The 20,368-nt window shown below is 49.1% G+C and overlaps 1 protein-coding gene across 1 annotated transcript; it reads left to right on the top strand.

The window, feature by feature from the left end:
- Positions 1-4,387: 4,387 nt before the first annotated feature.
- On the top strand, positions 4,388-19,735 carry LOC144161845 (uncharacterized). The gene is made up of 7 exons (XM_077692435.1): positions 4,388-4,482; positions 9,594-9,702; positions 12,000-12,089; positions 13,603-13,767; positions 14,433-14,668; positions 14,921-15,062; positions 19,443-19,735. Exons 2-7 carry the CDS (start codon positions 9,616-9,618, stop codon positions 19,518-19,520), a joined length of 798 nt encoding a protein of 265 aa, XP_077548561.1. The 5' UTR covers positions 4,388-4,482; positions 9,594-9,615; the 3' UTR covers positions 19,521-19,735.
- The last annotated feature ends 633 nt before the right edge of the window (positions 19,736-20,368 follow it).

Here is a 20,368-nt window from a genome sequence, read left to right as displayed (position 1 = left end):
TCAAGCAAAGTCACGCGGAGTCGAACGAGAGCGAGCGCTGACTGAACCGCCGCAGCGCGCTACCCGTTTTATATTCACAGCGCCTGAAGGAGAGAAGACAGCGGAGGAGAGTCGCGCATGCGCGCACTTGCGCGCCGGAGCAGACGCGAGCGGAGCGAAGCGCGCGCGCGCAGCTGTTGTTGTTTATGATAATGAGACGAAGTGAGACTGTCGCGCCAGCTGTCGGAGAGACGAACGGGGGAGAGTTGCACATGCGCAGGTGGTGTGCGGACGCCGACGACGCAGGAGGGACATACCCAGAGCAAGAGATGCGTCGCATCTAATAAACCTTCTTCAGTGTCTTATTGCTCGTTTCATTTGCTCTGCATAATTCAGCAGTGCGTCTGTTTAGCTCTCTGAGCCAGATCTGACTTAGGATACAGCAGTAAGGACAAGAAAAGTTGCTTCGGTGTTTTATTTTTAATTTGATTCTGTTTAGCTTCTATTTGGCTATCTACCTCCTTATGCAGGAAATAGGATAAATACGGTAGGTTTTAGCTGTTGTCTACTCCACTGGAGAAAATGCAGAAGCACAATGTTAACAACAATCCCCCAAGCCTTTGGGAAGGGGTAACAAGGTTGGTTTCAATCGATCCTCCCATGTGTGGGAATAATTTCATCTAGTGAATATTTGGCAAGATAATAAATTTCATGCTGAACATATGATCAGATTGTGGCTCTTGCGTAACAAGAAAAGTATTATATGCATTGACCCGTTTCAGTGCAGCGATGTGTATCATATGTGTGCTTCCATGCGTCCACTCAACCGACATGTCATACATCAACCAGTGCAGACACCTTTTTCTGGTAGAGATCACTAATTAACCCTTCAAACATACTTCATTGCCTGTGTTAAGAAGTGGGCATCAATTGATGTGCTCTCATTGTGATTTACACTCCTAATGTATGTGTAGACATTGCACGTGTTGAGTTGCGAACAGTGCTGCGGTAAGCAGCCGCTTACTATTCGACTTGGCATCCACGATGTTGAGCGCTGCTGGAGCAGCGAGCTTCTCGCTCCAGCAGCCACTTGTGACGAACAATGAGAATGGGTGAAATACTGACGTGTTTTCCACCCCGATTGCTCTATTTCGAATTTAGAACACGTGCATTCAGGTGACCATTGTAGCAGCAGCTTCTCAATTACGTGACATAAACACAAGGCGAGCAGTGCCTATATAGCTTATGTCTATATGTACCCGCTGCCTGTGTATATATAGCAGTGCATATATACACAGGCAGCTTAGGTACATAGCAGTGCCTATATGTACCCGCTGCCTGTGAACTGGTCACTCGAAGACAGTCCTTGAGGAACCGACACTACCTCCAGCACTCTGACCGGAGGATAGTGCACACCCTCCGGCAATGGCCAACCGACACTGGCAACCATCCTGTCGTCCGAGCAAGTCTTGTCTCTAATGTGCCACCCCAGAATGCGCGCTTTGCACTCCCATACTGCAATCATAGGGACGATAACCGAGGGATCTGTAACGTTCACTTGAGGGTACATAGAAAGAGAGCCCGAAAAACTAGAAATAAACTGTAATAACACGGAAAGGCGGGCTAGTTGGTTTGACATCTTAACGGTAACGTTTGCGCACTCGATACGGGGACACAGAAAAAGATGACACGAAGACAAGCACAGGTTAGTCTGCGCTTGCCTTCGTGTCATCTTTTTCTGTGTCCCCGTATCGAGCGCGCAAAAGTTACCGTTAAGGGTAGATTAGGTGAAGTCGATATCGGTAGGGGAGTGCGTGTGTCTGGGTGAGTCGCCATAGGCGTTCCTCGTCATTGGAGAAGGTCGGAGCGGCTGGGGGTAGTTGGCGGCGGGAGAGGCGGTGTGAGGTTATGTCGTGGAAGGTAACAAGTCTGTCGCGGGCTGATAGGACTCCGTGGAAGGGCTCAAGGCCAGGACCAGCTCGGACGGTGAGCTCTCGAGCGGCCCTGAGTGCTGCCCCGTTCCCCCCCACACCCGTATGGGCCGGAGTCCATACCAGCTCGACTGAGGTGGTGCGAGAATTTCTAAGAAGGATTTTGAGGGCCAAAGGCGAGATCATTCCTTTGGCGAAATTTTGAACGGCCGTTTTGGAATCGGAGATTACGATGGAGGGGAGCGGCCTGAGGGTGAAAGCTAGGGCTACTGCCGCCTCTTCCGCGGTCGCCGGGGAGTGAGTGTGCAGAGTAAGGCAAGCAAGCGGAGGGGCGTCAGGGCCATTAACTCTTTCGTTACCGCGGGAAATTGACCAATTTTGAGAGGTCTAACAAAATATTTTTGTTGTGCTATACATATTGGTTAGGCACACATTGCAGTGACATAAAATGCAGATTATTCCACGCGCTTTCCAATGACACCAGTTTTAATAATGTTTTCCTAAATAACGATTGCGAAAAAAATTATCGAATTCGAACTTTTTGTCCATGTGTGGAAGAAAATAAGAAAAAAGTAAGTTGTGTATAATAAACGACTAAAAGTAGAAAAAATCTAGAATATACATTTTGTAGGTAGACATTTCAAAAACCCGTCCTAGAGAAAAAAACTGAGTTGCGCAGTACAATTTGTCAGATATCAAAGAAAATGTTAGCTCGCGTGGTGCCCGTGCCATGTGGTGAAGCCCAACCACTATTTCAAATTTTGCTATTTTAGACGGTTCGCTAGAAGAAATCTGGTTGTTAGGCATTATTGAAGGCCTCAATCAGCCTCCCTGTGATGTAAAAACACGTTGTCAATGATTATGACCGGCACAATATTGAAGGCAAGCAAGCGATGTTAAAAAATCCGCTTGGAGTTGAGAACCAAACTCTTTGGTGGATGCTTGTTGACGTTCTGATGATCACTTATCAGTCAGAACTTTCATTTGCGGTTTATTATCATGTTCTGACTCACTATGGTAGCCCTGCTTGCAGGAATAAGGTACGATGCGCTAGAATCATGCCCAGCAAGCTTTCACCAAGCCGCCGTCGGGCTGTGAAGCAAGTTCAGCACTATGAGCCTACTACATTGCAGCGCCACCTAACAATTTTTAAAAGAAACAAATACAAGGCTGTTGGAGACTTCGTCAGAATAGACAGTACTACTAAGAAGCGACACTAGGCCACCGGAAATACCCTCGTATGAAACCGAAACTGGCCGGTGAACAGCTGGCGGTGTTCAAGGCCGATTGGAAGCGTTCTCCTCGTCTGAACTGATACCCGACGACTTGGTGTTATCGTTTGACTTTCAGCGGAAGCTCTTATCGCAGAAGCAAGGCGTAGATAAAGTGGAAGCGCGAGCGGAATGCTTGTTTTGAGGAGCAGTAGCGGGCAACGGAGGCGCCATGGCAAATGAGCTTGTAGTTGGGTAACTGCGTAGTAGCTCCGAGTATGAATTTCGCAATGCAAAAACGAAACCGAAACTGCTGGAAACTGGTTGAAAATGGCAGGCACACTTGCTAGACATGCGGGGGACCATCAGAAATAAGCTTTGGGAGAATAAAGCTGCCCTTTGCCCGGACCAAAGATCATTAGTGAATAGCTGGGGCCATTTTCAAGCAATTATCACCTCTGAACGCTGTCGGATTACAAAGCTGACCGCATTATTTGGTATTTGACTTGCCAGGAGCCTTTTGACAAAAGAAATATTATGGTAATGCAGCCTAACCACGATCTGCATCCTTTTTTCTCAAGTGCAGCAGCCACGCCCCCTTCCTTAAAAACACACGCACCTCAGCTCGCAAAAAACGCCGTAAAAAATCTCAATGTCGCCGGAGCGGGAAAATTTCAACTGATTATAAAAGGGCAGTGCCTAGACTAACCACTGGCCGCATTAGGTGTACGAGAAACAACTACAACATGTTGAAATAGGCAATAGAAATCATCGATCACCGGTGATCGATTTGAATAGGCGTGGTAACGAAAGAGCCGTTACCGCATAAGCTTCACGGATCCTGTATCTCGCAGAGTCAACGTAGGCAGGGGAGGGGGTGATTGGGTACCGCTTGGTTAACGTCCTCGCCATGTGCTCCCTGCGCGCTCTGTTGCGCTGAACAAGCACCGCTGTGTACGGGTTGTTGGGAGTATGAAAGGATTGATAGTCTGTTAATTTAATGTGTTTACCAGGTTCTTGGATAGCGATGAGGGCGGGAGGAGTAGCTTCTGTCGAAATTAGTTGTTGAAGGTTGTGTCGCTCCACAACTTCATTGGGTCTCACCCCCCCCCCCCTCCCCGAGGACGCCACTTTTTGAGAAGTGTGAAAGCATGAACCATCCGCTTAAAAAAACATAACAAAGCACTGCGAATGAAGGGAGGCAGCGCCTCCAACTGAAGTTGCCGGCCTGCAGCGCCCCCACTACTTCCTATCTCCTGCAGGGCGCGTGCACAGACGTTCCTCGTGGTAGCGTTCGCGACCTTGAAGTCTGCTCCGTTCAAGACTCCCTTGTGCCTCGTGGACTTTCGCCGGCTGTTAAGGTGAGACAAATGTATCTTATTACCCGTGATTTCTCGCCTCGAGTTGTGCGTGAATGTTTCAGGAGTAAGGCGACAACTTATTCGTTGCTTGGGCGTGCCTAGTAGCCTCGTTCAAAATGCGACCGATCTTGCTTTCTTCTGCAGAACTTCGCTGCGTCGACGAGGCCTAATGAGGGACAGTTCTCGCGGCACACTGGGATCCTTGGAGGAATGGCGCTTTGTGGTGCTGTGTTCTCTCGTGATTCAAAATCTCAATCTTTTTCATTCATGCCTCCGCATTTGATAGCTTCCTTGCCGTTTCCTCAGCGGCGCCTTCCCTTCCCCCTCCCCCAGTTCTCCCTCTTGCGACTCCTGCCGCAACAAAGGGAGATGGTTCGCAGGACGCCCGGTGATTCTTCTTGACGCGTTTGAGCTCTAACCACCACGTTTCTTGGTCCCCGCGGGAGCCGGCTTTCTGGAGTGTCGCGTCGCCGCTGCTGCTCCTAGGGAGATTCATTTATAGTCTTCGTCTCTGAACATGCTCAGCATGAATGCCAAAGCAGCCGACCCACATTTTTTTAGGGGCGAAGCTCCTTAGGGCGTGGGTCTGTCCATCCTCGACGTATGTATGTAGCCACCTCTAGTTTAGTTCTTAGATTGTTTACTAGATGGCGTGGCTACCTCTAGTTTAGTTCTTGGATTGTTTACTAGATGGCGGTACTTGTATATGATGAAAAGATGCGCTTGGATTGTTTACTAGATGGCGTGGCTACCTCTAGTTTAGTTCTTGGATTGTTTACTAGATGGCGGGGAGCGTTGTAATAAAATCCGTTCGCTGTTGGCGCGCGCTCGGAGTCGCCCGATGGATAAGGCTGCAGATGTGCGAGCCCGCGAGGCAGAAGCGCTCCGTGAAGCTGCGCGACGCCGCCGCCAAGATCCTGCCGTACGAGAGCGGGAGGCCGAAGCGTGTCGTCTGGCTGCGCGACGACGCCGCCAAGATCCCAGCGTTCGAGAACGAGAGGCCCAAGCGTCACGGCAACGGCGCGAGGACCCTGCCGTACGCGAAGCGGCACGGCTGCGGCGCGAAGAGGATCTCCAAAACGTCAGAGAACGGGAAGCGGCGAGAAAGCGCGCGTATCGGCAGGCAGACCCCGATGCAGTGAGAGCTCGTGAGGCGTCTGCAAAACGCATCAGGCGAGCTCAGCCCCAAGGTGCCGACGCGCGGTTTAAGCGAGACTTTCTAGACATTACGTTCGGACACAGATGTAGTGGGCGAACTTTCACTGAAGAGTCACGGTTTTACCGATGATTTCCCCTCAGGAGCTTCGCCCACTCATCATCATTCACCCCGTGGATATGCTGTGAATTTTATTTTTCAAGGGCGGCTGGGGTGGACAGGGGCACGCGGCAGCGAACGCCCTCTCCACATCACGTGATGGTTCAGGAACCAGGATGGCACGCGCTTCATGGCGCGATGTCCGCTCGCTCGCTCGATTCCAAAATGTGAGGAACGCTCGCACTCTGGGAGATCCTCCTGCAATACACACTCCGCCTCGTGCCACGCCCGCACACTTTCATCGGCGGGTTTGTCACTTTTTTAAAGACGATAGTGTTTCTTGGGCTACTTAAACCCAGAAATTTTGGTCTGTCTGTATGTCTGTCTGTGACCCGATTCAGCCACCCGGCCAAAGCAAAACAATGCCTGCGCAATAGTCTTATATAGTCACAGCTAAATCTACCCGTCTATGTCCGGTGGAATGTTCATACTTGTCAACATTGTTGAAGAAGAACAAGACAGTACGCAAATATGAGACAACAAATCAATACAGAAGTGATATTTGCAGTGTTCCTTTATAAAAGTGTTCCTTTTGCAGTGATATAAAAGTGATATTTGCAGTGTTCCTTTATATTTGCGAAATTAAATACTTCATCAACTGCAGAAAAAGAATTCACTCCGCCGTCGCCTGTTGTCGCCCGCGCCACTATAGCTTCTGGGGCCATTTAAGAAATCACTGCAGTTACGCAAGGTTCCACTAGGTAGGCTCCACGTTCTGCTTGCAACGCACGTGGAGTAGGGAAACGCGGTTCAAGTAGGGCGCCTCGATTAACGCGCGTCTTCGCCGTACGGCAGCGTTCGCATCGAGTCACCCGGTTTGGAGCAGTGGAATGCGGGAAATTTAAAATGATTTAAGCAAACCTTTGGCGTCCTTACCTTGGGGGGAGCGCGACGCAAGAGGAACAACATGAGATGTGAGCGGGAAAGCGAAGGGAGGCATTTACTTCGCAAAAGCCGATAAAGTCTATCGTCTTTTGACGGCATTTGCAACGAAAGAAGCAGATACGCGGCCAATTTTTTTGTCTCTGTTTTCGTGGTCCTTTGGATGCTCGATGCAGCGGTTCCCTTTTCTTTTTCTCATCTGGATATCGTGCTAAGATGACCGTGTTGCATACCGGGAGAGTCGTTGACGAATACGAAATGGAGTTCAAATGAGTGAACGTATTCCCCGACATTCTTTCTCGCTGTCTGCTCAAACTCTTCGAATGCGCTCTTGGTTCGCTCTAAATCGGAATTTCTCCCGCGATGGCTAGAACTGCGGATGTTGTTTACACTTGTTAAATGGGCTGGTTTTGTAGTTGTGTCTATGTGTAAAACGCAATAACAGTTTTACTGTGGTTGTCCTATACTACTTTATTACACTTTACTTTTATGTGCTTAAAGGGACCCCGAAAAGCTTTGTGAAGGTGGCAATCAAATGCATTCAGGTGGTAGAACACATTACGGGAGATTTTTGAGCCAAGTTTGAGCCCCATACGTTGTACAGATAATTTGTAAACAATTTTTCAAGATCGCCTTTCTCAGCCGATGAGCGCGACGCCGCAGCGAGCCGACCGCGGCTGACGCAACGGCGACCGCGGGTGACGCAACGGCGATCGCTGCTGACGCAACGGCGAAGGCGCCCCCTGATTCGCCCAACCGCCGGCAAGGTCGGCCGCCGGCGGCGTCACTGCCATTGGCTTCCGGCTGCTCTTCCTCCTTCCTGCGCGATCCCGAGGCAAAGGCGGCAAAGGCGGGTCCGCAGTGATTGACGCGAGCCTAGGCGCAGGAATGTAGCTAGCTGCTTTGAAGGAGGCAGAGAGGGAGGAGGAGTCGATCGGCAAGTGGGGAGAGGTGCCTTTAATTGCTTCTGGTGCAGCTAATACTGAATGTAGATCAATAATTCCAACGGCATTGCATCGCTATATTGGTGCTACGTGACAATACATGCCTTTTGTAACTTTTACAGAAGGCTTTTCTGGGTCCCTTTAATGTATCATTTCGTGTACATTATTGTCTGGGGCTGTACGTGTTGCTCATATCTTTAATTGCTCAAACACTAGATTTTTCAGCTTGCCAATTTTGCCTATTCAGTGTACTGTACGAAAGGTGACTTGGGACTTTGTCAGACTTTGTAGCCTTTAGTCCCAGCCTGCCTCCTTGTACCTCTGAGACAAATCTTTGAATTTGCACTGTTATGCAAATAAAAAATACTTGGCTGCTTAACTCTTGCGATAGCAAGTGAAAAAAATACGCTGTGAAAAATAAAAAGCGTTCACAGCGCCCCCTCATGGCACTGTTCCAAGTTCAAAACTAACAAAAGGTTCCAGTACATGGCGTGAGCAGAGGAACGCGGCAAAAATGGGTTGGCGCGAAGGACATTCGATCTGCCGTCTTTGAGATGTTCTATGAAGCTTATCTTTGCGATTAAGAAGGCCAGGTAGTTCGCTGTTAACATCAGCATCCGTGAAGTTAAATCAGTGAAGGGGGGCTAATTATTTTCAAAGTTGTTAAATCCATGAGAATACTTTCGATATTTTAGCTTCGCATCTCGTGGTTTAAAGGGGCACTGACACAAAAATTTTGCATCTTGTTTTTTTTTTGTTGCGATAAGTAGCTAATGACCTACTTATAACCTGTAGAAACCTCATTTGCTTCAGCGTGCGACGGTTGTTTAATTAGAGGCATTTTCAATGCGGCCAGTCGCAGTTTCGGTTTCAGCGAGTGCCGCGAAACGATGGATTTTGTGGATTTTGTGTGAACAAAGCTGACCACGTGACCGTCGGAGGGATATCACAGAGCAGAGCCGCCGTAGCACTGTCGAATCCGCATCGACGGCAGTTTCTGCGAATGCCCCCACGTACTGATCTCGTGAGGCGCTTAATTAAAAAGCGACCGTGGATGTGACGCAGGCGCTGCGAGTGCAAATGCTACCGCGGCTAAAGAACGACGCGCGACGCTCGAGACGGTGGGTGGCAAGACGCGCGCTGGGAGCAGCCGGCCGGTCTGCCTACAGGTCCGCCTACAGATGTGTTCGGCTTAGCACTGCGGCGGATATTCGTGTGCCGCTCTCGTAAGCGGTGCAGATGACAATTTTGAATGCAACCCGCCATCGCATCATTAACTCCTTTCTCATGTAAGCCACCATGGTCGGGACTTGGGGACAATTTCGTGCAGCGGTAACGAGATACCTGCGCCGGCCTGGGCCACTTCGCGGCCGTGGCCGCCGCCTGCACAGCGACCGTGCGGCTAGCTCAGTGGGCTTTTCGTGCCTCCGGCGCGTTTTCGCATCCAATGGTAATAAACAGTAATAGAAACAGAGTGCCTGGAATCGCTGTAGAGCTTTCGTCGCGGCCAGCTGCCCGATTAGCTGATTAGCTGACGAAATCACGGCGCCTCCGCCGCCAACGATCGGGTCGTTCGTTCTCGAGAGCAGAAGCTCCGCCCTCCGGCCCTCCGATTGGAGCGGCGAGCCGGGCGAGCCGGCGAAAAACGCCGGCAGTGCGGAAGCGGCAAACACAAACTCGTGACGTGTTTAGATGTTGTTTATTTACACGATATCCTCGGGATGTCGATTGCGCGTGGTCCTCTGCTGGCTGCTCCGTTGCGTTTCGCACACTCTAAAATTGATTTTAAATATGTTCTAGGCTGTATTCGCCGCTGATATTTTGCAGATGATGTATATGTGTTCCCACCAAGCTATCTCCGAAGTTATCTCACCTTCAATATTTTGTGTCAGTGCCCCTTTAAGTTCCTTTTCACATGTGTACCAAGGAAAGGTGTTTCCTCGTAGTCTAATACCCGGGATTCTTTTCAGACCAAGTTCGGGAAGAGGCAACATGGATGACCAGTCGCACGTCGAATCACACTGCGGCGAGACGAGCTGCGGAGATATACGGGAAAATGTCCCGATAAGCGAGCCACGGGTGAGAAAACAATGCGCCAACGCACTGCGTGCAGGGAAGGAATGTTCAGCTTCGTCCATTTGGTGTCCATTGCCAAGTGCCTCTTTCGAGTGAGCCCTGATTGGCTGAAAGCAGACAATCAGGTGTGACGCGACACAGACAAGGCGGGGCGTCGCTTTCTGCGCACGTCATTGGTCAGAGTGACTTCAGACACCTTACAGAGACCATTACATCACGATTGAAATGGAGAAGAAACAGACATTCTTGAAAAAGACCAACTCAGAACTCCGCCCCAGGCGGTGAAACAGAGAAGTTGTGACGAATGAGCGGCCGCTGTTTTCCGTTTCCACGTTGACGCTGTTCCTCCGCAGGCAGTGCACCCAACATTACCGCCGGAGTTCGCAGCGTGTGCCCTCGGTAGCGATAAAGCCAGACCTTATTTCTAACCCCTCTCGAACCTGCTTTTTTTTTTTTTCGTGCATGCGCTTGGGGTTGAGTCGGAGGAGTTTTCTAGGTACACAGGACCACTGTATTTTTTTCGCTAGCCATAAAAGCTAGTTATCTAAATACTTGTCCGCAATTTGTTTGTGTTCTCAGACGCGTTGCGTGAAGGCTTGTTTGCGATGTTAGGAAAGCCTAGTATCTGGCCAACAATCTCAATCTCAAAGCCGCTTTATTGCCGTGTCGGCGATCGTGGGAGAAATGCGGCTCTATTATTACAGTGGCTAGAATTCTAGCCACTGTACTATTATTTTGTTCAACTGCGGCAGATGCGCGGGCCGCTAGAAAACTTGTTGGTGAAAGGGACGCCAGGAGACTTTGCCATCCGTGGGGAGCCTGTGCACATGTTGCACACCGGAGCGTTTTTGACATAGATTGACGTAGTGTGTGCAGTCGTATACCGCCTTAGCTGGAGCAACGCCTTCCGCCATTACCGTGAGCTCCCTTTTAAGGTAAGCTAATTTTGTCACAACTTTTACACTGCTCTAAGTTAGAAAATTACTGACCAGAAAACTATATACGTTACTTCTTTATTGCTTTTAAATGATGAATTATGGCATATCGAACCCGAAACAGCATTTGAAATACCTGAGCGCGCGATAATTTACATTGTAAGCCTGAAAATCGCCCGTTTCCGTTTCCTCCGCTTCCAGCCCTGAAAGCGCGTAGGACCAAATCATGGTATGACCTCACTGCTTTTTTTTTTTTTTTTTTTGCGGGCGTCTAAACACTGAGGAGGCCGGTGTAGGCGTTGTTTCGACCGTCTCGCCACCATAGCTGGGCTGCTTAAAGGCGTTTAGGCCTACCACTGCAGCGAAAATTTAATGACCGCTCTTAATAAACCCTGGTGGCGTCTTCTATTGCGGTTCTGTGCTATACTGTATCGGCTCCTTCCCCGCGTGTGGAACTTTATTTTTGGACAGAGTTCCCTTCTGGGAAGCTGTTACGCTTGTAGCTCTGGTTAGGTCAATCAGCTCGTGAACGCGCCAGCGCCGAATCGCCACTCAGCGGGCCGCGCCTGTGAAGTGACGTCACGAGTTTCTGGCAAGCGTTGCAGGCACGTCACCTGTTTTCCCTACCACGCAGTGATGTCACGTTGATCTCCGTTTACTGCTCGCCGCTCCGCGTGCTGTTCCGTAGGCGCGATAAATGAGATCAAGTTGAAGAATGTTTCACGCGTCACAGGCCGCTCATATTTCAGCTAGGGTATTCTGATCAGCAAAGCAAGGGGACTGTGTATTAATAGAGAGTTATAGCAGACCGTAGAACTGGTCCCGGTACGGTACCCGCTACATCTGTGCATGCGCACGTTTTTCCCACAATGCGCACGCGCTGTAGCGCCGGTCGCCTACCGGGCACCGTACCGGGACCGGTTCTCCGGTCTGCTATAACTATCTAATGTTAACACGGCAAATTGGCCTCAGTACCGTTTAAAGGTGACTCTACAGTACCCTACACTGGTATGATCTGTTTCACGTCACAATGTTCGGGCTATGCCACGTTAGTAGAATATGATGCGCCAGCTAAGCCTTTGTACGACTGTTCAAGAGGTTGTGCAGCGCTGTCGTGACGTCAGGCTGGAACCTCAGTTACACGGCAATCAGAATTTGTCTCCGAAAAACGTTTTTCGAAACTAACTCTGGCGAGCGTAGTGTCGCTGTTGTTTCCGGTGACGGGCGTCGGGGCGCTGCGACGACGCCATTCTGCGACTTGTCGCAGTTTGCCTGAACTGGCTTCTCGTACAACAGATAGTGTACCGGGTCATTGAATGTGGCTGTATATGAACGTTTGGTAATTGTTCTACTTCAAACATTCAGGGGCCCCCGCGCATTCCAGCTGTGAGTGAAGAACTGAATCCTGTCCGGTCGCAAGAACTACTGACCCACCCGGCCACTACGAACGCTCAGGTGAGAACGACTTGGACGCTTTCGTATCTTGGCTAACCCTGTCGGCTGCATGTAGATCTGAGGTGCAACCCTGCCGTTAGTCGTACCAGAGTCCCTTAACATTGAAAGTCTCTGGTCGTACTAACCTCTTCAGTTGTCGTTAAAGCTTTCTGTCTTCGAAGAGCGGATGAACAAACCAAAGTTTGATTCATTCATATTTGGAAGATTTGTATCTTGGTGAGACGGGATGATTTTCTCGAATTCCACTTCGTTTGATTCGGTGCTTTGTGCTGGCCAACTGCGTCTCGACTACCGACAGCAATGCGTGACGCAAAGTCGGCAGTCGCGAGCGGTGGATGACCCGGCCATTACACCGCAGATGAAAGGAGGATATGGACAAGCAGCGAATTTCCCCGTCGTCGTCAACTCTCCCATTGCACGGCGGCATTAACGAGCTGCGGAGCAACGCGTAGGACACAGATCGACGCCATTCGAAAGTGTTAGGGCGGATCGCAAAGCACGCCATCTCCAGTGGAAACATATCAGAGCCCTTCAAACACGGGTGGCGAAACAAGGCGTCTCTGAGTTGAGCTGGCCGTTTATGCCTTCGCGATCACAATCAGTCAGAAGTTGTTACGTGTACTACAATTTCTTGCTTCGTATAGTACCAGCCGAACGTATTCAGCATATCGCCTCCGCAAAATAGCAACTGGTCTCATCCCTCTGAAGAAAAACATCAAGCTTTCAAGACGAGGCAAACGGGGTTCTATGTTATGCCAAAGCAAACGGGGACCGACGGTAGATCACGTAAGGAGGATCTGTACAACATACATCGCCGCCGTCCGTCCACAGCATGCACGTAAGATTTCTTGCATCGATGGCGATAAAATGCGTATGACTGGAATAGCCTGACAGCCAAATTGTCCTTAAGACTTTTACATGGCGGCAAAATCGGTCCTTGACTTGAGAGGGGCAGTGTTTTAAGGACAGCTAGAAAAAAAAAAATACCGGACGATTCCTCTATTGTAATGCGGCTATTGTTATTTGGCAGTCAGGTTTTCTATGGCTGTAGCAATCAATGTTGTTCATTCACAAACTCACAGTTTAATCTTTGAAATGTGTTCCGGTATTGCAAAGTGGAACCGCAGCCTGCTGCCGCGGTAATTCATTTTTATTGGGATTTACGCTGGTATCGCTCGCCAGGTGTTCATCATAAACCCGTGCCCTAGGGTTTCTATCCCAAAATGGCATTCCTCCTCCTCAAAATATCGTTGTAGTTATAAACTATTGCAAATGTAACCCCATCAGTGGTCACGGACCCGATTAACATGGTACTGGCAAAAAGTTTTAAAGAGCATCCCGAAAAAATGTTCTTGAACTAGATTTACAAAATGGGTACATCATGAACAATATTTTCCCGCTGAACCTTATCAGTTTCCTAATGTGTTTTCCTTGAACTCTGCTTTTGTGCAGCTGTGATTTCAGCCTCCTGCTATAAAGAAAGCAGATGTTGAGTGCAAGTTTATTTGCGCAGCCGCCATTGGCCGTTGCCTTCAGCCCTGTGTACTCCACACTGTGGCCAGTCCCTGCACCTGTCTACGTGGTGGCGCAGCATCGCTCTTTCCAGCAGCCCAACCCGCAGGTGATGCTACGACCACGCGCGGCCACCTGGACGCCCTACTCCTCTGTCCCCCCTCAAGTGAGTATAGAGCGATGAGCTGGGCGTCGCCATTTCCGTATCACGCGAAGCATTGCAGAGAGGTCAGAGTCCTTTCCTAGCACTCTACTTGTAATACTCAAGATGGCCATGACGAATTTTCCCTCTTGTGGCCCTATTTGAAATGCGGAAAGTGCATGCAAGCCGGAAAATTCTTCAGAAATTCTGAGAATTGTCTACTAATGCGTCACATTCTTATGCCGCTTGTCTTGAGTGTGAGTTCTTTACAGCGAATGTTTTTTTTTTGCTTTTCTAATTCATGTCCGACCAGTTATCTCCATTTACGCCATTATAACGCTTACATGTGGAACTTTCACGAAATGTGCATTCTTGTGGAAATGCAGAGCGTTACACTTTCCTGGATGTGGGGGTACTCGGCAAAGAATGCTAAGCATAAAATATTGCATAGCGGCTTTTTTTTTTTATTTCCTGGACCCCGGAGGTGTTGTTTTAGCAATCCAGGAATGCAATCGCTGCTCTTGTAGGCACAAGTTCGGTTAGCGAGGGCAACGAGTTTTGGGAAAGGGTCATCAGGTGCATGCCGGAATGGCATGATGTGGAGAATGTTGCAACCCCTGCGGTTTGAACATTGTGGGTAAAAAGAATAAGGCTGGGCCTCGAATTCAGGGCGCATGCGCGGTATGCAGGCACCTCACCGTTCTGACTCCGATGCCGCTGCTGCTGGTGGCCTTGGTCTGACAAGCGGCAACGCTGTGGGCACCTGGCAACCACAGGGCTTTGGTCACGTGGCACCACCCGAAGCCGGGCGCGCGGGTGCTGCTGCCGGCGGCCCGTCCGTGGAGGGCCACGGTGCAGCAAACGCAAAGGCCGACGGAATGCGCCAGCAGCGAGACCGACACAACCAAAAGGAGCGCAAGAGGAGGTAGGATGCCACGACCACCTTGTGCCAGTGACTTTGTATTCCGTGTCCCTAACGCCAGCAAGTTTGTGCATTTTACAAGAGGGCATGTCACTCTTTTGTAGAAGCATTCCACGCCAGCAACTTCCCTGTTGACCTTTCATCTGGCTGACCACGCCTCTCTGATTGTCCTGAACACACTGTTCACGGGCTTTCAGTAATGAACTGGTCCGCGTTCACCAGTTCTCACCAAACTGCGCGACGGGTGTTGTGCAGGGCTCGCTTGACGGACGCCTTCTCGGGTCTGCGAACGGTCGTTCCCGGCTTGAACCGCAAGACCGACAACGCGACGGTTAGCGAACGAGCGGTGGAGTACACGCGGGTCATGAAGCGGGCCCTGGTCGAGAAGTACGGTCCGGTAGGTACTCCAGCTCATCACGGGAATAGGGAACGGGAACATTGTCTTCAACATGACAGGTTCATGATATTGTGCAGTGTTTAATTAACTGATATCAAAGAAACTGCAGGTATACTTTATACGACCGCTTGTTATAGGACAGAGAATAATGGCTGCTGAGGAACTGTCGACAAAGACAGCCCACGGATCCTGTCCGAACTACCAACTGCCCCGGCTCCTCGACCAAACGATAGCGGGTTTCACTGATTGGAACTGCAAGGTACCTCAGACGACGGAGAAGCAATAGTGCTGCTGAAGTACCTACTGTCCAGGCCCAGATCGGGCGCGCTCGCATCTCACTCCAAACCATTCCAATGGGTTTATCACCGCATCAGAATCTGGCACATACGCCTGCAAATAAATGTCATCACCTGAGCAATTGATGTCCACACATCTACGGGGTGGGGACCAGGGTCTGGAGCCCCATAACCGCGTGCACCCGAGGTCACGTCCCTGATCCCTTGTTAACGTGGAAACCTGGGCGTGTTGGTCCATGATGAAAGAAAAAATCGAGCTCTCCTCCGTCTAATGGCGCCTATGGTTGAACGCTAAACTTTCTCATGATGGATTCATTGGTTGGCCAACCCCACACTGCGAGTATGTGCTACTCTAGAGTCTTCATAGTAACAGCGCAAATAACAGGAGACAAAAAGAAGAGGACACAAACACAGCGCTGACAAACAACCGATTTTTAGTGCAAATTCCGGGGGTTTTTATACACACAGTTGCAAAAACAACAAAAAGGAAAAAGAAGGAAACTAAATTAGCCCGTGAACACTGGAGAGGGCGGGAGCGTTGCGTGACTCCTTGATTAGGCTGTTTGCGCTGTTACTATGAATATTGTAACGTGGCGGCACGACAGATGACACGAACTATGGCGAAGATTAATGAATGGCTATTTACAGTATGTGCAAGATGACGATCACATAGCCAGCGCAGGGAACGCCAGCCCCTTCTTTGTCGTCGTCGTCGCTGGTCTTTGTAATGGCGCTGAGGGGTATTGCCCACCGCTATGCCCCGTTGCGACATATTGCAACAATATGTTGCAACTCGCCCAATCGTCCGTTTTAGCTACTCTAGACGATGCACCACTTTTATTTCTCCACCCACAGCAACTCTCGGGTGTGCACCACGTAGGCGCAACGTCTGGGTTTGGTGTGTACGGCGCGAATCGGTACCTGCCGCTTGGCGTCGGCTTGGACCAAGCCGCGGATAGCCGCCGGGTTCATAACGCGCGGGACGCAGTTTCGATTTTAACCACGGAAGAATTTTTTTCTATCACTTCACCCGTGGTCATTCACCATCATCGTAAAAGAAAGTTGACTTTTCTGCACAGCGTAATGACGTACGACGGCGTCAGTCAGGACCTTGAAGCTTCGCTTTGAAACCAGCGCAAAAAGGAAACAAAGGCAGAGAGAGATCGGCACGGACTGCGCTGAACTTCCAAAAGGTTTAAATGCAAATGAAGCACATTATATAGATAACCGTTCAGTCAGTGACTCATCTGCGCATGCGTAGAAATTCTATTTTTCAGACGATGTGATAGAGGCCACGCTGACGCATGCCTCACCAAGCGTCAGACTTTGTTCCGATGCCATAATTTCCCGTGACAGTAGTTTTTTCCACTTGCTAATGATGGAAGTGTTTTGCAACTTTGGTGAACAATCGTTACACTTCAAACATTGGCTTGCCAAAAAAACCTTCCGCATCTTTCTGCTCTCGCACATTTTTTCATTGTTCACGTGCTCCCTCAACCTATCGTTGACGCACCACCCAGTCTGGCCCACGTACACTTTTACCATAGTTTACCAAACCGTAGTTTAGCACAGTTAACTAAATTTCTGGTATGCGAGGAACGGACTAGAAATGTAGCGTAGGTTTATCAGGCCGTACCGAAGCGTGCACGCTGGTCGGGCATCAAGTTTGCAAGGAACGGGGGCTGCTGCATGCTCGCCCCTTCTCAAAAATCCCGTCCATACTATTTATGATAGCCATCCAGCCGCTCCAAAGGTGGAACACAATGGACGTTTATTCCGCCTCCTGCTGTCGTTTCTTGTAGTCATTTCTATATTCAGCAACCGGTTCAAAAGATGGTCAACACACTCGCCTAAAATGGGACTACAATTGCTGTTGCTCGGAAATGCGGTGACGTCTTAGAATGAGGGGCAGACATGCTGCACGTGCAGTAGCTATGGAGAGTCTTTAGAAGGCATCTCCCTTGGGGGGCTAGTCCACCTCCCCTCTCTCTCATATGGATTAACTCATTCTAAATTCGATTCCTTCCGTCCACCTGATCGCGGTCGCAAGTTAGAGCCGCTACCCTGTGTGGTTAACTCGCCATCGGCTCGTAGTAACACCGATTACCGGAAGTCTTTACAAATAAGCTACGCGGGAATATACTGCTTTCATTTCTCACATTATGAACAGACGGACGCTCGTCGGAAACTCCACCTTCTTAAAACCACTCCTCTGCATCGGCAGTTCTATTCCCCTTATACCATTTAATTGAAATCTACTCCGTGTTCAAACAGTCACTTCCTCTTTTATGACGCTTTCTCGCATAGTATGCTTCAAACTTCTCCATGACACCAAGTACCTTCGCGACAAAAAACCACTGGGTCGGCAGACGTTCACCCCACCACAGCAGCTCCAGAAGTGCTTCCGAAGACATCCCATTGACCCACAGACGCCCTCTTGACTTTTTGAAGCTCCTGCTTGTCCAAAGCTTTCTTGTTAGCCAGAAAACGTCACCCGTCCGCATTGTCTGCACCCCCATTTTCGAGCAGCGGGAGGCCGCGCAGTGCAGCTGAAACTCCGAGGACCAGCTACAGTTGGTGGTCTGGGCCTGCAGGACAGGAGCAGCCGCAGAAGCCCCGCTCTGAGGCATTCTCGCGTTTTCGAGTACGAACACCCTTTCACTCGCGATAAATTATTCCACCAACAACACCCACGTTTACCGACATTCCATTCACCCTTTTTGGCATCTGGGCCTTCCTTCGAGCTAAAAGACTAGCAAGAGTAATTTTTCGGAAACACAGTAAGCTGTTACAATACAATATCTGAAGCGTATACCAGCATCAGACGTGAGCATTAGGCTATGGATAAGTTTCACTAGCACCTACTTTCAATGTTTTCTTACAAGAGATTACTCTTGGGTTCGGGCTGTCTACCTGGTCGAATGGCTGTGCTCCTCAACATTAATAAACCTACATCAGCGCCACCAACGCGAAATGTCTTTTTATACAATAATGGCAGCCAGGGGTGGTAGGTAAGATATGCATTGGCCACTTTTGATGATAATAACTGCACAGCTGCCTAATTCAAGTATTTAAACTGAAAATATTATTATTAATGCTGTGATAAAAAGATGAAGCTCCGCCGCCTAAAAACTGTCATGCCCCTCATAATATTCAGTTAGCACCGATACCACAGGCTTTTTTATGACCACTGTCCCGCCTACATCATAATTATAGTGAACGCAGCCTTCTCAGAATTTGCGGGCGCTCCTTGTGAATTTCGCCCCAGCGCGCGCGCGCGCGCGCGCGCGCGCGAGAGAGAGAGAGAGAGAGAGAGAGAGAGAGAGAGAGAGAGAGAGAAATAACTTTTATTTGCACTTGTCTAGAATTACGCGGGAGAAGGCATGAGCCTAAACCCCGTTCAGCGAGAATCTTCTACTTGGAGAAGACACAATACTCAGTAGGGGTCATAGGCGCGATCCTCATAGTCTGAACTGTGGCATTTTGTATCACTTTCACTTAGTTCCACACCAATGTATGCAATCACAAAAGGGTTCATTTTCCATCTCCCGTTACGCAATGAAGTCGCTGAGCCTTGCTACGGTTGCTTCATTAAAAGCATGCACCACGCAGAAATATAGAGCTGGCAGCCATAGGTGGCAACGCTCGAGTGTGGTCGAGTACAGTCACCGAATGAGGAAAGCGGCCGGAAAGACACCCTACGTTCTTTCAAGGCATCTGCTTTGCTTTTTTGTACCGAGAAAACTTCTTTGAAACCACGTTCTTGTGCTCACTGTTGCCTGTTCTTGTTCCCCTTCGCATTCTCAAAGAGCTGGTTGGAGAACTTGATACCAGCGACAGCGAAAGCCATTGTTTGGACTGTAATGACTTTTCGTCTGACTTTAAAAACACGTCCATCTTTAGCAAGTGCGAAAAACGACTGTCACGGGAAATTGTGACAGAACACGCCTTTTTAAACTGAAAATCAATGGTATCGCATGACATAAGTTTGCTGATAGAAGTGGCGTATTGATTTTAAGTAATGGTTTAGCTGTGTCGACTTTATTCATAATATGTTTGTTCTTTTATCTGTGTTGCCGCTCAGGAGAAAGCCAAAGAAATCTGTCAGGAGTTCGCCGACAAGTTTCATCTGGATGGACCCATTGGAGACTTCTCAGATTGAACCTGGCGGATGACCTGAGGTCTGCACACAACGACTGCGGGCAGACTTCGTTCTTACGCCAGCTTGTACTGCCATCTTGCTTTGTTTTCTTTGTCTATGTTTTTATGTCGAGATTTCTGTGGAATTTTTTGTGACTTGTTTGTTAACTGGCGTTTGCTAGTTGTTGCATCTCTCATAGAATTTCACTATTGTGTACGCAGCAATAAAGACACGTACACTCCTTGGCGTTAGCTTGCTCTGTGTTTTTCTCATCTTTCAGTTCAATTCAATTTAAATTTTTATTTTCTCAGTAGTTTTAGGAAGGCAACTTTCGCACAAAATAACTTGTTTGCTAACCGGCCTAATTAGTTCTCTGAGAACAATGCAATCCCCAACAATGCAGTTGGAGCAAACATGCCTGCAGCAATCAGACTAAGTTCCGAAAATGACCAAGCCAACCACCATGTTCTTTGCCTTGTTAGTAACCGCCAAATACAGTTGATCTAACTTTACGTGAACTGTGTTTCAGAGGAGGATACAGTGTGACAGATCGAGATGATAAGGGTGAGTTCTTGATAAGGTAGGACGGATATTCAGAACATCGGCAAATTGCAAAACCGGTCAGCTTGCTAGTGCCACTTCCTCCGGACGTGGCCCACAATTACTTCACCGTATACGGCTACCAGTACTCGAATTTAAAGATGGCGGTTATGGGGAATAGGGTTTTGGAAAGAAGCCAGGTACCGTACTGCTGTGTGCTGTTCTGTGGTCGAACCCCTAGCTCTCCTTTGAACAAATAAACAATACCAAATGAAGCTACGAAACGCGTAAAACATTTGTTCGTGAGGGTTTCTTTACACTCCCACCTA

Source organism: Haemaphysalis longicornis, unplaced genomic scaffold (assembly GCF_048455015.1).
Source record: "Haemaphysalis longicornis isolate Haplotype H1 unplaced genomic scaffold, Haemaphysalis longicornis Haplotype H1 scaffold_12, whole genome shotgun sequence".
Classification (NCBI taxonomy): domain Eukaryota; kingdom Metazoa; phylum Arthropoda; class Arachnida; order Ixodida; family Ixodidae; genus Haemaphysalis; species Haemaphysalis longicornis.
This window is presented reverse-complemented; position numbering and strand designations above follow the sequence as displayed.

Excerpts from the sequence above, each read along its gene's own strand:
- LOC144161845 (XM_077692435.1), top strand. The coding sequence starts at position 9,616 with ATGGATGACCAGTCGCACGTCGAATCACACTGCGGCGAGACGAGCTGC. Across the intron at positions 12,090-13,602 it reads CGGCCACTACGAACGCTCAG|CCGCCATTGGCCGTTGCCTT; the intron begins GTGAGAACGACT and ends TTATTTGCGCAG. Across the intron at positions 15,063-19,442 it reads TGGTCGAGAAGTACGGTCCG|GAGAAAGCCAAAGAAATCTG; the intron begins GTAGGTACTCCA and ends GTTGCCGCTCAG.